The sequence below is a fragment of the Cydia pomonella genome, chromosome 4, assembly GCF_033807575.1.
Source record: "Cydia pomonella isolate Wapato2018A chromosome 4, ilCydPomo1, whole genome shotgun sequence".
NCBI lineage: Eukaryota > Metazoa > Arthropoda > Insecta > Lepidoptera > Tortricidae > Cydia > Cydia pomonella.
Window position 1 is genome coordinate 22,592,139 of NC_084706.1, and position 15,911 is coordinate 22,608,049.

At 36.9% G+C, this 15,911-nt stretch overlaps 2 protein-coding genes across 2 annotated transcripts in view; both read left to right on the forward strand.

Annotated features, from left to right (window-relative positions):
* Positions 1–3,223, forward strand: part of LOC133517272 (phospholipase D2) — a 40,967-nt gene extending 37,744 nt beyond the window's left edge. The window contains exons 21-22 of the mRNA XM_061850506.1: positions 73–288; positions 858–3,223. Coding sequence (XP_061706490.1) covers positions 73–288; positions 858–1,088 — 447 coding nt within the window. The 3' untranslated portion in view covers positions 1,089–3,223. The remainder of the gene's footprint in view (positions 1–72; positions 289–857) is intronic.
* Positions 3,224–12,123: 8,900 nt separating this feature from the next.
* Positions 12,124–15,911, forward strand: part of LOC133517308 (zinc finger protein jing homolog) — a 160,384-nt gene continuing 156,596 nt past the window's right edge. The window contains exon 1 of the mRNA XM_061850558.1: positions 12,124–12,462. Coding sequence (XP_061706542.1) covers positions 12,149–12,462 — 314 coding nt within the window. The 5' untranslated portion in view covers positions 12,124–12,148. The remainder of the gene's footprint in view (positions 12,463–15,911) is intronic.

Below are 15,911 nucleotides of genomic sequence, written 5' to 3' on the forward strand. Positions count from 1 at the left end.
GTCTAAAATGAATAAAGTTTATTGTTTTCATATTCTTTAATTTGCAAGATTGATTTCCAATTTTGTCCTCAGGATGAGAGCTTCACCGAGGGCACCATGAACGGCCAGACCTTCCCGTGCGGCCGCGTGGCCGGCGCGCTCAGGAAGCGACTCTTCAGGGAGCACCTCGGCCTCATGGAGGAGGACCTGGACCGCCTGCAGCTCCGGCTGGACGACCCGTGCTGCGAGCAGTTCTACAGGCACGTGTGGCAGAGCTTCTCTAAGAGGAACACCGATGTGTACGAGGAGGTGAGTCCAGACAGGAAGATACTATAGTATATTTATGTATACTCTCCTAAAGAGGCTTTGGGAGTACAATCCACAGCTGAAGTGTCCGCGGAAGGAAATTCTTCTTAAACAGCACATTACAGAACTATTCAGGTTAGACTGTATTAAAACCCGAAGACCTACATTTTTCTTCTGGTACCAATGGCGTAGACAGTTTACGTAAAATATTATATAACACAATCTTATACAAATCGACCTAGCTCCACAGTAAGCTCAATAAGCTTTCTGTTGTGGGCACCAGACTACAATATAATATATAGAAATAGACAAATACTTAAATACATCGAAAACATCCATAACTTTGAAACAAATATGTGACGAAGACACACAAAAAAGCCCTACCAAGAATTGAACCCGGGACCTCCTGCTTCGTAGGCAGTCACTACCGATGAGGCTAGGAGGCCGTTAAACGTAGGCCCAATCTTCCAAATTTTGCCACTTTTGTATATAAAATGCAACTTTATCATTAGTTTTTAAAGAACTGGTGTAATGAGAAAATTGTTGTCTCCTCTATAAAAAAAAACTTGCAGGTATTCCACTGCCTCCCCACCGACGCCGTCCACTCCTTCGCCGAACTAAAGAAGTACCAAGAAGAGAACAAGCACTCCCTCTGGCACAGCGACCCGGCGCTCGCGAACCGGAAGATAGACCTCATCCAGGGCAACCTGGTGGACATGCCGCTCAACTTCCTCTGCAACGAGGTGCTCACGCCGAGGACCACCAGCATGGAGGGCATGATGCCCACTGCTTTATGGACTTAAATCTTAAGGCAAGATTTTTTTTAAACCAAGCATAGCCGCCTGATGATAAGCGGGCACCATAGCCTATGGACGTCTACAACTCCAGGGTTGTTACGTGCTCGTTGACTCTGTAAAAACCTGTACACTCCTTTTTTGAAAATTCCTTACTGTAGTTTCTCGACAAAACCTCAGCAGGCCTTATTCTACAGCCGGAGCGTTCGCGGGAGGAAATTCTTCTAAAACCGCACAGTGCGTGACCATTTCGGTTCTAGGGTGTGAGGATGCAAGCGGTGCGGTGGATTTGGAAAGGAAATAAAAAAACTTTATTTTTTTCACCTTATAAATGCTATTTTGCACCTTAGAAATTAATATTGTTGTACAAAATAAGTTATCCTTATTAAAATACAATACCAATTGAAAAATAAACTAAAAATTAATTAATAAGAAATGCGGCTATGTATTACAAATGTACTGAATAATCTGTTCACGCCGTATTTTGTTGAATTGAGCGCAAAAAGCACTAAGGCTGACTGATGAAGTAGCATGACAAATATGAACGTTTCCGAATAAATGCGATGAGAAAGAATTATTCACTACATCTGTACCCGCTGACTCGCTTTTTGCCTAAGCGTGAGAATGTGAACATTAGTAACAATTCGATGAAAACAAAATGATGAAAAAAAAGGTTTTTTTTTAAGTTGTGCAATCTGGCTACTTCTACTGTTCGCTGGCCAACAAGTCTGCCGCTCCAAGTATACGTACGTGTAACGGCAATACGTAACATTCTATTGATCCTAACTATATTCAAAGTATAACATTTTTGTAGGATCCACAAGCAGATGACCACATGACTATCATTCATTTATCTAAAATATTAACCCTTTTCCAGGCCGCACCAATCTACAAGGGTTTCCCAAAAAATTAAAATATATTCCAATAAATCCCGCTTTGATGATTCATTTGAAGACAAGTCACATTTTCCGAAAGTGCAATCTAATTTGAACTTTAAATCTGATTACTAAGGTTGAAATTCTATTGGCGCGTATGTGGTCGATAAATCGTACTATGCCTGGAAAAGGGTTAAAAAGTATCTCATACCCAAATTAAACACATACACGGTCTTGTAAGAACGCGACATTTAAGGTCATTTAGAGTCAGACCAAGTTAACTTTGCAGCGATTTCGATAGTCCAGGCGGTACAAGTGTCAAGTAAACGTCATAATTTCATACAAGTTTGACGTTTAAAATAACCCGTGCACCGTATGGGCTATCAAAATTGCTGCAAACTTATCTTGGTTTGATTCTTTCTTTCTTGTTTTTTTTTGTTTCTTGTTATGAAAAGATAGTTTACCGGTTCGTGGCGACGCGGCTATAATAATTGTCTGTTTAAATTGATTTTTCTTAGTGAATAACATGTTTTTAAAAGGTAAAAAACAATACAGTAATGATTCTCGTCCGCTAGAACAGTATAAAAATGATTTTGACTTTTTTTTATTGAGTTTTGACGGGTAATTTTCCGTACTAATTTTGCTACAATAAGTTAAAAAAAAAAACGAGCATATTGGAGTAAAGCGAGTTTCCGTTCTATAAATTGAATATGTTTTTCAAATATTGTATAATATCAAGGAATGAAATAAGATAAAAATAAGTAACAAGGTGTTTTTTTTTTTTAATAGTAGTATTAAATTGTACTGAACTATTTCTGAGGTGCCTCTAAAATTCCTAGTTTCATTTGTGTTTATAATAATCTTTAAAGCTCCGCACAACATGCATTTTAGTACTTCAAAATTAGAGTTTTGGACACTATGAGTCCAAGGGTCAAAATTCTTGTCTTGTTTCTGACCACTGTCACGCTTCCATTTTTGTCTTTTTTGAAATGAATAAAAAAAGTTTAGTGTAAAATTAAATGTTATCTGAATATATTTATCGAATAAACGTAATATTATGGTAAAGTGGAGAGAAATTTATATATGATTTACCATTAATCGGTGGTGCTTGTTCATAATTTATGTTATGTCAAGTTCCTATAGATTTAAGTAGGGATAGTGATGTAGTACTTCAAGTAGGTAAAAAAGTTGAGGAAAAAATAACCGTATCAAAATTACTTGACCCCCTTTCAACGTTTAAGAATTTAGAGAGAGAGAGAGAGAGAGAGAGAGAGAGAGAGAGAGAGAGATTATTTATTTGTGAAAACACAGGTACAATGATCGCCTTTTCAATTTCGGCCTTTTTTTCAAGTTTTTTACTTACATTGGTGCTTTTACGAGATTATTATGAATGCTCTAATTTAAATATAGGTATCGGCACCAGCGGTGGCAGCATGGTTCTATTTTTATTGCCTGTCACTATGCCTGTCACTTTCGCACTTACATACTTGTTAGAACGTGACAGGCATGGTGACAAATGATAAAGAGCCGACCATCTTTGCCCTATTAAAATTATTATAGGGAACGTGCGCGTTGGAGGGTCTGCCAATTTGTGGCCTGAATCGGAAACATAAACTTTACATTGACTGTGACATTGTCGGTACATGCCAAAGCAAGTGCTGCCTTCTACCGTTCACGTATGTTTTTCTTATGCATTGTATCTCCAATGTAGCCCACAAGATGGCAGAACATCTTGTGGGCTACATTGGAAGCTTAAACTTGACATTTACACTTCGCGCCAACGAACAGGGGATCCTGTGTACTGCCCCCTACAGTTCATGCACGCAGTGCACGCTCCCTATTTTTTTTCATACCGATAGCAAGTTCAACAGCCCAGCCCCAGAATTGATCAAAAAGCCTCGCTGAGGTATTTAGTGCAAATATCGTGCAAATGCTCTATGATATGTCGCTGCTGTGTGATGCCTTGACTCCCAATTCAATTCATTTCAATATCGTTTCTTTACGGGCATTACGGGCAATAAGAATGGAGCCAGTACAGCGGTGTCACGCACACGAATTCGAGCAAATCGTGCAGTCTAACGCCACAATGCGATTGGTTGATGAGTTCGCATCGCGCGCGCGATTGGTCGCAACTAGTTGCGTTAGACTGCACGATTGGCTCGAATTCGTGAGTGACACCGCTGAACTAACACCGCTCTTAGTGCCCTTAGATATATATCAATGTTATTTCACGTATAAGATTACAGTAAATCTCCTGCCGATACCTATAAATGTTATTATTGTACCTATTTTATTATTGTTAATTCTACCACCTAAGTATTATATTTTATTTATTGTCATAATCGAACAAAATAATAATGTTGTAATTTAATTTATATTATTGATAATTCAAGATTTTTAATATTTGACCTTCTGGATAGTATTTTTTTCTTACAAATTCTTATTGCTAGGAAATATTTTCTCTTTTAACGCTGACAAAAAACCAAGGTCCTAAATGCTTGTATGTAAATTTAGTCTTGCCAAATGTCTTCTACTTATCTTTAGACATTCATAACATAATACATAAATATTTTTTTACCTTAACCCATTTTACGGGCAAGACTGAATAAAATGCTCAATAGGGAGTATTACTGCAATGTTCTGCCACCAGAGCGCAGCTCTAAAGCACACCCTAAACCATAGAGTAACTTGTACTATGCCTTAAACAGTTTTTTGACAAGTTTCCACAGATAATTTGTTGTGAATAAATATGATATTGATGCATCAAGACGGTTTGTATATAGGGAAATTGAATTCCGTTATCTGCTTCTCTATCGTTCGAATATGCAAGAGTGATAGAGAGGCAGTTAACGAAATTTCGCTTTTCGTATTTTGCAGTAGACCCTCGGAATGTGCTAGTGGCTTCCCCTACGCAGAGTTTTGCGTAATATTCCCTATTCAAACCTCATCGCTAATAAAAATTCACTATTAGAAAAGAATTACCAAAACATGGTGTTATAATTTTTTTTATGACCGTTGTCTTATAAATGGACTTATAGAAGGTATACAGAGTAACTCAAACGTCAACAAAAATAATCAGCGTTTTTAGGGAAATGCGTTATAAATAAGAAAAAAATATTTTTATATTGCGTTTAAGGATATCCTGTAGTACCTACACACCTATGTAGTACAAATAAAAAACATTCCTATCATTACTTGTTTCCAATAGAATGATATTGTACCTGCCTACTGATTATTCCAGATAATATACCTACGTATTATTCATTTATTCATAATCAAATATTCCAAACACTAATTCCCTATCAAACCCCGATGCTCGTAAGTAAGATAATAATGACGTACCTATTTCTGTAATTTAGCAATAGTTTTATTTTACGTGTTTTGTCTTCAATATTTTTCTGAAAATATATTTTTTTATAAAAATCGTTTAAAAAAAGGTTTTTCATTTTTCTCTCTTGTTTTTAATAAGAATACATTTACCTACGTACATTCCGATGAATATTTCCTTCATCGATTAATCAAGTTCAGCATACCGTTTTCTCACAAAAAACTTGCGGTTTACGGGTTTAGAATAATCTCACATTGGCGTCCTCTATATACCAAAGAGAATTTGAAATTAGAGGTGGGTTGTCAAAGAAAATGATGTAGCCACAGTAAATGTAATGTCATCTTTCGACACATGATTAAAAGTTTTGGAACGCCATTTGACTTTGATCCTTATTCTTTCTCTGATATGTGTTAAATTTGTTAAATATCAAGAAATGGCGCCATCTTACTGGGCATCTGCTAAAGGTTGTGGCGCCATCGCTCGAAACGACGCCTCCATAGCTTTGGCCTTTGATCTATTAGATGGCGCCACTTTTTGATACTAAACAATTTTAATTTAACAGTATCAGTGAAAGAATAAGTATCAAAGTCAAATGGTGTTCTAAAAGTTTTAAAAGCGTGTCGAAAGATGGTAGTAAATTTACTGTGGCTACAAAGTTTCCTTTGACAATCCACCTCTATTGGGACCGTGCGAAGTGCATGGTGGGGGTAGGTAAGTAAAGCGATCCCAGCGCATAAGGTGGTAAAAATTAGAACTAATTGCGGATAGCGTCTTTAACATTTCGTACAAGTTATATGGCTCGAAGTGAAACTTTAATTTACGATTACTCGTGACATGTTCATTTAAATTGTATGGGACCATTGTAATCTGCATGAAATGCTTAATATAACTAACGTACCTACTTAATTTGATAATTATTGGTACTGTATCCGTATAAACAGCTTTGCAAATGCCACATACTATGTGATTTTTTTCTAGACGTTAAGAATGGGTATAGTACATTCAACATCGCGGACTTTTTTGTAGACCCATGAAAGAGAGACAACCCCACCATACATTGTGTTGTTATAGCTCAAACGGATTAGGCAGCGTGCAGCGTTTTCAATTAAAGCTCCTAGCCAGCGTGATTTTTTCCGACAACATCGTTATATTTCAACCAATTTTATTTATTTACACAAAACCTTAACAAGTTGTATACCTAAGCCTTCCTCAAGAATCACTCTATTAATAGATGAAAGTCGCATGAAAATCCATTCAGTAGTTTTAAGTTTTGGAGTACTTTTGTAAGATGTAGCGGATTGACGTTTTCCCCTAGACTTGCGGACGCTAGGTTGCGTGACAGTCGTGCAAATAGCGAATAACGAATATCAAATTCTCATTGCTACATACTCACACAGAAATTTGCCACCTAGTGACAAGACAACAAACTACTTACATACATAGCTCAACTCAAGTTGAAATGTACGTACTGAACGCAGCTTCGACAGGAGAAAGTTGGGAATATGTCCGTAAAGTATGTAAATGAATGTTCATCAGAGTATTCGGAGTTTACACTAGATGTCGCCTCTGCTCAATTTAAGCGAGCTAAATGTAAACTTACTTCGCACCTTTCTCTACTAACTTTGAGCCCTCGCAGCAGCTCACTAGATGGTACCACAGATTATATAATCTAATAGTTATTTGTTTTACACAGGGGCAACGTTGTTGTTTAACCACTCGTGCTATATTGATACCCAAGCAAGCGGAAGATTCTAAAATTGACCCACGAGCATATCGAGTGGAGTGGTTCGAGAAATGGAATTTTGAGCGTTGCGGGGGTTTCAAGGCACGAGGGTTAAACAAACCTTGGTTCCGAGTGAAAAACACGTTTTTCATCACACCAACACGAGCAAAATACTAACTATGAAATACCAAAAAAAAACAAATCAAATCCAAATGAACGTAAAAAAAATTATCATTCAAAATCATCATTTAGAAGTCAATTCTGCCAGCTAAAATATAGAAACAACTCAAAATTTGCATGTGATTATTTTGCCCCACATGTGGATTATAGACCGCGGGCCAGGCGCAATTATCGCCAATCGTCACCTCCCGGCTGATACTTTTTCAGATGATAGTTTAGATGCTATCATGAATTTAAATATCAGTCAGTCGGTTGTATTGCGGTAGAAAAACCGTCAGTTGATGACATGAACATTAAAAAATACGCGCCTTACCAGTACTTTATGTCCGCAAAGTATGCGTAATGTGAAAATTGCGTAACCGTTTATTTGGAACACCTGTGCAATGCTAAATGCAAAGTTTAATTTTTTTTTATTACTATCATTTTTTTATTACTATCAAAGAACTATCATAAAGCGCTTATTTTTTACATGTTCATTCGCATGAACTGGTCTGTTTTGTAGCTGGTCGCCCAGCTGATGTTCTGACCAGCGCGATACAACCGCCTAACGATTTGTGTTAACTAACTGAAAATATGAACTATCGTCTGACAAAGTATCAAACGGGAGGCGATGACAATTTTTTCTTAATCCACCAACGGAGCGGCAGCTGACGTAGCCGTTAAACACTATACGAGTTTTCGCCAGGGAGGCGATTGGTCATGGAGATCTGTTCCTGGCTCGCGGTCTATAAAATGAACAATCAATGGGGCCTTTACCAGTTGGTGTGGTGAAAAATGGTTTTATTATGCTTTCATCGCATTTTTAAGGCTTGCAACAAACGGCATACGAGTTTGCATAATTAATTCTTGGCTAAGTAGGAGTAAAGAATTCAATTGATCGATCAAATGCCGCAATGTATCGCAAATCGCATGTGTGAAGTGTGTTGAGGCCATTATGCCTGTGATCATTATGATCGTGGACGCTCTTTAGGTGAAATTTAGTTTTCATGCATATGAAGTGAGTACCTATTAGGTATATTCTTCATATAGTCTGCCAAGCCATTTCCGTCAGCCGAAAAATCGCAGCAAGTTTAAAAAAATGTAGGCGCGAAGGGTTGTCCTCCAATAGAAAATTTGAATTTCACTTTTTCTACTGACAAACAATGACAAACTGGGTATCAACTGGGTATACATTTGCTTTGATTTCATAGAGGTACAATAAGTATAGATAGGGATGAAATGGTTGAGCCGGCAGATGACCTAACGAGATGCTCTTATGGAACTTTCAGTAGGAGTAGGGTTGCCATCCATCCGGGTTTCCCCGGATTTGTCCTAGTTTAGAGGGCGTCCGAGGAGCGTCCATGGAGGAGGACTTCATTTCTAGTTTTAAAAATTTAAGACCTTAGGCCGCCCGTGACACAAGCACATCAACCTGTTTAAAAAAAACCTGTTGACATGTCCGGGTTTAGGACTCTAAAATCCGGGGTTTTTACGCGTTTTGTCCTTGTTTCCAAAGTTTAGAGATGGCAACCCTAAGTAGGAGTAGCAGAGAAAGCGCTATCATTATTTGTCCTTGTCACAGTTTCATTTTTTTTATTCTCCACCGTAAATTTTAGTATGGCTTATAGTATGGTGGACAACAAATAACCCGACCAAATTACGTAGTTTGTTTTTGGTATGTTGTCAGGGATGTTCAAACGTGTTTTTAATTTGGCGCATTGCGTATATTCCGTCCCTTACGGGCGCACGCATATAGCACAGCTAGTTGATCCTACCATCTATGTTTGATTTGCTGCAAGCTCAGCTTGCTAAGCCGTAAGGGCCCGTCGCGTCCAGACGGAATGACCAAACTGACAATTTGATCAGAAAAGTCGATAGATATAATATTCCTAAAGATGAACTCTAAGCCAGCTGTCACCCTAGCCTCACACACACACACAGCCACATTTTTAGGGTTCCGTACCCAAAGGGTAAAACGGGACCCTATTACTAAGACTCCGCTGTCCGTCTGTCCGTCCGTCTGTAACCAGGCTGTATCTCATGAACCGTGATAGCTAGACAGTTGAAATTTTCACAGATGATGTATTTCTGTTGCCGCTATAACAACAAATACTAAAAAGTACGGAATCCTCGGTGGGCGAGTCCGACTCGAACTTGTCCGGTTTTATTATGTACGATTAACCAGACGTTGTAGCCATGTCGATAAACTATCGGCATTTTTTTACAATATTAATTTTACTTGAAAAGATTAAACTACCTAAAATGAACAGATAACCATTATATATAACACAATTTTATATATTTTTATCAACCAGTATGATTTTGTGAGTACGAGATTACAATAATCACGCGGAAATTCATGGTACACCGGCCAAAACCAACGAAAATATGTTTTCCGAAATAATTCAGTTATTTTGTTATATCATAAAGTATTCATCATCCATTAGCATTTCTATGATATTAATTTTTAGTGAAGATATCGAAGCTTCAATTAATCGCTATTCTGTTTTGCTATGTAGAGATTATCGATACATAAAATGATTACAATCGACAAGTTCACATCCCTAAAAACATGCTAAAATCCCACACATACACAGCTTGCCCACCATCTAAAAGGCTACGGCTTGAGTATCAAATTTTGTGCTGATTCAATTGTCAATTTAATCAGATTGGGCGTAGAATTGACCCGTCTGTACTCACCTTAAGAAAGAGCGAGATATTGGTCATTGATCTCCCTATCTCGCTTTATCCTAAAGCTTGATATGACAGTCGTGCCCAAAGAGTAAAGTAAGTATATAGGTTCGTGCCCGTGCCGTATGTGTATTGGCTGTTTGCATATTTTTTTCTTAGTCGAAACATGTTTTTAAAATAATACAATACAAAGAAAAAAATACCTCAAAAATAGAAAAACTAAATTTTGTTACCTATCTCTGTCGCTCGAATATGCAAGATTGATACTGGTTTTTCTTACAACTTCCCGTCATTCTAAAGCAGTTTAATTTAGGGGTCATCCAAAAATTATGTACTTCACACCAATATCATGATGTCTTGACCTTTTCTTTCTTGTCACATTTAGCAATTTTATTTTTAAAATTAATGTGATACGGGTATCATATGGTTCAATACATATAAAAAAATATAAGTATAACAAAAAAATAATTCATAATCACGCATTAAAAAACCTAGGTACCTACGCATTGCGGGTCGAACCGAATACCAGACAATTTTTACAAAGTATTTTTTTTTTCTTTAGGTTGACTAACGCTTGAGATACGTCTTATAAATCTTCATTTAATCCGTACGTAAAGAACATTTTTATGTACCTTTTTCTAATTCTTAGACCCAGTAGTTTCTTAGGTAAAGGGTAGGGTGGCATGGTGAAAAAAGTTCGCCTATAAAAAAACCTATCTTCAAAAAAAGTATACTTATTTGAGATTTTTACAACGTCTTTTTTCATTTGATATGCCACAAGTTTGATCCAATTTTATTTTTGGTCATTTTGGGATCACTTCTCTCTTGCAAATCGGTTACTTCTGATTTACCCATTTAAATAAGTACATTTGTACACATATTTATCTTCGGCTTCGACTGTAGGGTGTTCATAAAAAAAGTAGCCCTAATTTACGGAACTTACCTACAATTGTGTTCTACTTACCTATACGAAGTACAATATTTGAATTCTTCTTCGTTTTTTACAATGACCATGACCAACATTACAAGTTCAAAGTTCAAGGGCTTATACTTCTATAAAAATTCAAGTAGGTATATAAGGTGGTTAGTTACTCTCCACAATATATTGACCTTTCGTATAAGTATACCGCGGTTTTTGTTGGTTCCGAGACTTCCAAGTAGGTACTTAGGTAGGGCTCGTTATTAAAGTTATACTAATTCTACCTATTCATACACAATTGAATTAAAATATTTTTTAATTACTTACTTCTCTGGCGCAGCGACCCAAAGTGTGTCTTGGACTCCAACAACAAAAAATAATTATTAGTCGAGGATAATTAAAATACCAGTCAGTACTTACTTAGTACCTAAATACTTACCTAGGTACCTACTATTAGTAATTTTAGGTTCTCGTCTTTTTAAGCGGTCACTAATTAATAAGATCAAGACCGTCAAGAGTTTCTAGTTTGGGGTACCTACAGAAAATCATTAGGTACTTATCATCACGTGATCTTATCTCAAGAGAGGTAAAATGCAAAAATAACCCTTACGTACTTAATGAATGGTCCCAGTGCCCGTGCGATACCATAGTCTGTACATATATTTATTTTGTAATCAGAAGCTCTGAATCCAAATGTAAAAAGTAAAAATATTATTTGCCTATTTTGCCTGCTGGGACATTACCCAACTGTTATTCAAATGACCTAAGAGGTCACTCGAACTTTGGTAAACTCTTAATTAGATACCTACCTACTAGTCAAAAAATTATAAGGCATAATTTTAGATTCTGATTGTGTCGTAAAGCGTAACTAATTGCCTACTTCTGATAACCGAAGAATATAAAAAGGGACAGAGGGGTGGAACGTGTCATTAATTTAAATATTACGATGCACTTGTTACTCGGCTCGGCTGCAGCAGCGAGCTTGCAGCTCGCTGCCGGGGCGTGCGTGTGAAGTGATCGGACGCATGTGTAAGCAGGCAGCGCAACAAACGCTCATTCGTAATTATGTTGCATTATTTGTACGCGTTTTAGGGCTGGGACGGGCCTCCCTATCGCGTCGAGTCCTACGCTCCCTTCTCGCGCGCTTATTGAATAAGCCCGCGCGTTGCGTAACGCGCGGCCAATGACAGCGCCCGTGCACATGCAAGGGGCGGAGTCGTTACGTCACTGCGCTCTTCTCTCGCGCGCAGTCGCCGTGACGTCACACCCGCTGAACCCCGCACGCTTTTCCCCGCGCGTGCACCTGCACACTAGCGCCAATGCTGCCGGCGGCTCGCGTCGGAAACTAGTGACAAAACACTCGCGCGCTTAAAGATGGCGGATGGGTCGCGCGACGACGGCGCCGACCCGCTATTAATGAAAAAATTAACTTTTTCCGCGCCAGATACTGGACATGGTGACTCAAAAAAGTGTAGTGATCAAACGTTTGAAGGTGATAAAAGAAAGTTATCATTCTATACAGAACTAGAAAGGTGTGAGAAAAGTGATTCGGGCGGCGTGGCCGCGGATCATTCCGCGGCGGTGGGCTCCGAGAACACTGAAAAATCATCTAAAGTGCCCGAGGAGGACGGAGAGGACAGGAAGAAGCGATGTTTCGACAGATACGACAGCTCGGAGTCTTCTGACAGGTGAGTTTGTCCTGTTTTCTGTTAGGAATTCGTGTAAAAGTTTCTAAGTCTGAGATAAAGTTTGTTGTCGGCGGCATCGAAACCTTCTGCGAGTCAATGCTCCAGTGACCGGAGGCTATTGTGCTGGTTTCGATGTCATGGTCATTGTAGACGAAGGTATTGGTGGTTCGTACCGATCGCGGTTGAATGGCCTGAGAGCGGCACGAGGGACGCGCCGTGATAACAGAACAAATCGGCGATCGCGCTCGTAATGATTACCTAGACAGGCTTGTTACTATGTATACACGTATTGTTACGCAAGTGCTTAGCGTAGTGGCGTGTGATGTGATGTCAGTCTGATGTGTTAATCTCATTGAGAGCCAGCTAGTAGGTTACTAATTGAAAGGTAACCACTACAATCGGTGGTGCATTTCATCGCTCAACTTACCTAACAATTTAAAGCTTTCTTACATAAGTAATTGTTGCTGAATTTGATGACTGAAAATGTGTATAGGAACATCTTACAAATATATTTGTGTAGGTATCTTTATGTAACTTTTCTTGTTTAATACCGACATTAAACTTTATATTATTTAGCTTTTACCTACCCACTCAAGTTATTATGACTGACTTCCATATTTATATACAAGAGATGCATCATAACAGTAACTTTCATATAAACATTAAGATTATGACTGTAATGTCGAAAAGCTAACTCTTTAATAATTTACATGCTTAGTTATTATATTGGAATAATATAGCATGTTTGTAATAATGACACTAATGTATATCAAGAGCTAAACTAACTGCCATCAAACTGTTTTCAAGTTTCGTAGTATTCATTCTATGTAACACATATGTTCCGTGTCTTATGAAAACAAAATGATTAATATGAAAAAATATGATGCAAGTGCCTCATCATTTCAAGTGATATGTGATAACTGTCTAAGTGTAGAGGATCCCAATCTTTTACAGTTTCGCGGCACACTTGCAAGTTTAAAATTTAATTTCAGCAACCTAACCTAGCTTGGCTATTTAAAATAGATAAGATAACATGGTGAGGATTGCCTCATAGCACCCTTCTTTACTGTCTATGGCATTCAGTTTTGTAACCCCTGGTCTAAGTGATTTAATTATAACCCTGTACTAGTATTCTGTTAACCTCTATAAAATTAACCAGAATTTATTTTATCATAGTTCATACTAGAGCTAATATCAGGATTATGTGGTGAACTTTTTGGCTTGGGATCGAGATATTATATTAGCTCAAAAGTAATATAAATTTTGCTACTGCTATTTGTGATTAACAAATAAATATTTACAATGTTAGTTAATATTTTTATTCTGATTTATAATGGCCATGGACCCTGACTGGGCAGAAAACATCTGTTTTGCTATGTTAACATCCCCAGTATTAACCTATATGAAACACAAAAAATATATCAATGATGATGCTTTTAGTTTTTCTCTTAATCTTACTCTTACATTGTTATGTATGTATGTATGTAAACATTTTATTGTACATAAGACAGGTAAAGATAAAATAAAATTGAATGTTGCCAATGTACAAAGGTGAACTTATCCCCATAAGGGATGTCTTCCAGTCAACCTTTGAGAGTCAAAAAGTAAAACATGAAAGACAAATAAACACTGTATAATAATGTTGTTTATTTTTGCTGTATACCTACCTTGTATGTTTTTTTGCATAGTGATAAAGGTACATTATTCTAGATTTTATTAAGCCTACAATTAGTTTACAATTAGTTAGGTATGTGATACTTTACTGGATATTTTTCTGTGGGTACATATTTAATTTATGATATGTAGATGATATGTAAGGTAATTCACAGATATTTGAAATTTGCAATCCTAGATTGATGTATAGACTCATAGAATTCCTTTCATCGCTTACAGTGATAAGACCGCCTGTTGCTACCTTTCTTTACATCGTAAATCTGTTTTTAAATTTGTTTTGTTTGTGGTGCAATAGAAAATGTTTACTTACTTACTTCATCTATATTATGTTTACTGTCTAGCTAGGCCGATAATGTAGCATTTTATATGGGTGAAACAAATTGTATGATCATATTGCTACAGTTGCAACTTACTGATTAATACTTTTCTCACTCTGCTTGCTTGCTTGATCATTTATATCAGGGGTCTTTTGTTTCCTTTTAATCTTAAATGATTTATAGGCTATATATCATATTTTATCTGCAAATAATAAACATAATATGTATACAGTAGTTTTCAGGCACCTGTATAACCACACTGATAATTGACACTTGACACTTTCTGTAAATTTCTGGGTCAGTAAGGACAGTATAATCGCTTGTTGGAACCTGAGGGCCTACCGTGCACCACGTTCGACGTGTTGTCTCTCTGTCGCACTTGTAAATTCGTACGTAAATGTGTCAGGGAGGCAACACTTCGAACTTGCTTTGCGGTAGGCTCTCAGCAATGTACGGCGATTTGTCATCGTCACGTGTCAATTGTAACAGTCGTGAAACGGGGCTGATAGTCACTATCTTTAATTATTGAAAAGTCATTGTATTATCAAAGCCTATTTACCCAAAATTATTATAATACCTATTGTGTGATTGTAGTTGAACTTGACTCCTTACTGAAGTTTAGGTCTAGGCCACTACGAATAACACTGAAATGTCAAATATTGTCATTTGATAAAAATTTAATCTTTGTCTTTTATACTCCAGATTATACGGAGAAATATTGTTTCTTTATAATTTGATAAGAAAGAAACATGAATATGGGTTCTGCTTTGCATTATTTATTTAAAATAAATACCTAATTATATAAACTTCACATTGTCAGGTTAAAGTTATTCAAACAATTTGCTTGCTCTCGGCATGACCAAGATACCCTGATGAATTTAACAGATTTATTTTCAACAGTTGTCCATGTGTTGTTTCTATTAAACATTTTATTCTTTAAATCGATAATGACGATAACACTACTCAAACACCTGTTTAAAATGATATCAGGTGAGACGGACTACGGTGTTAAGCGCGTCACACACTGACTATCTTAATGTACCTAATAGTAATAATAGATTTTTCCCTTATAAACAGTGTTTTTTTTATTTCCGTTAATTTCAAGGGTGCATTCCTTAGCTTAGATTAAGTAGCTTTCTCAAAGACACTGGTATTCTAATTAACTTCATTTCAGAGATAATCAATAATTTATTTTTATCTTATAAGGCGTTTACGAGCGTATACACTTACCTTAGGGCATGTTTACATGTTGATTAGTGTTTAGTACTAGTGTGTACATTTGCTACTAAACGTAATTACTATCTCGGACGATTGATATTCGAAATGACATTGATATGTCACAGTTTTCAATTCTTTGGTTGAATTAAATGTTATGCCCGTATTACAACAAGGCTATATGCAACATTTAATTACTTTTCATAAAATTATTTTATTAAATTAAAATATTTTTTTGAAATT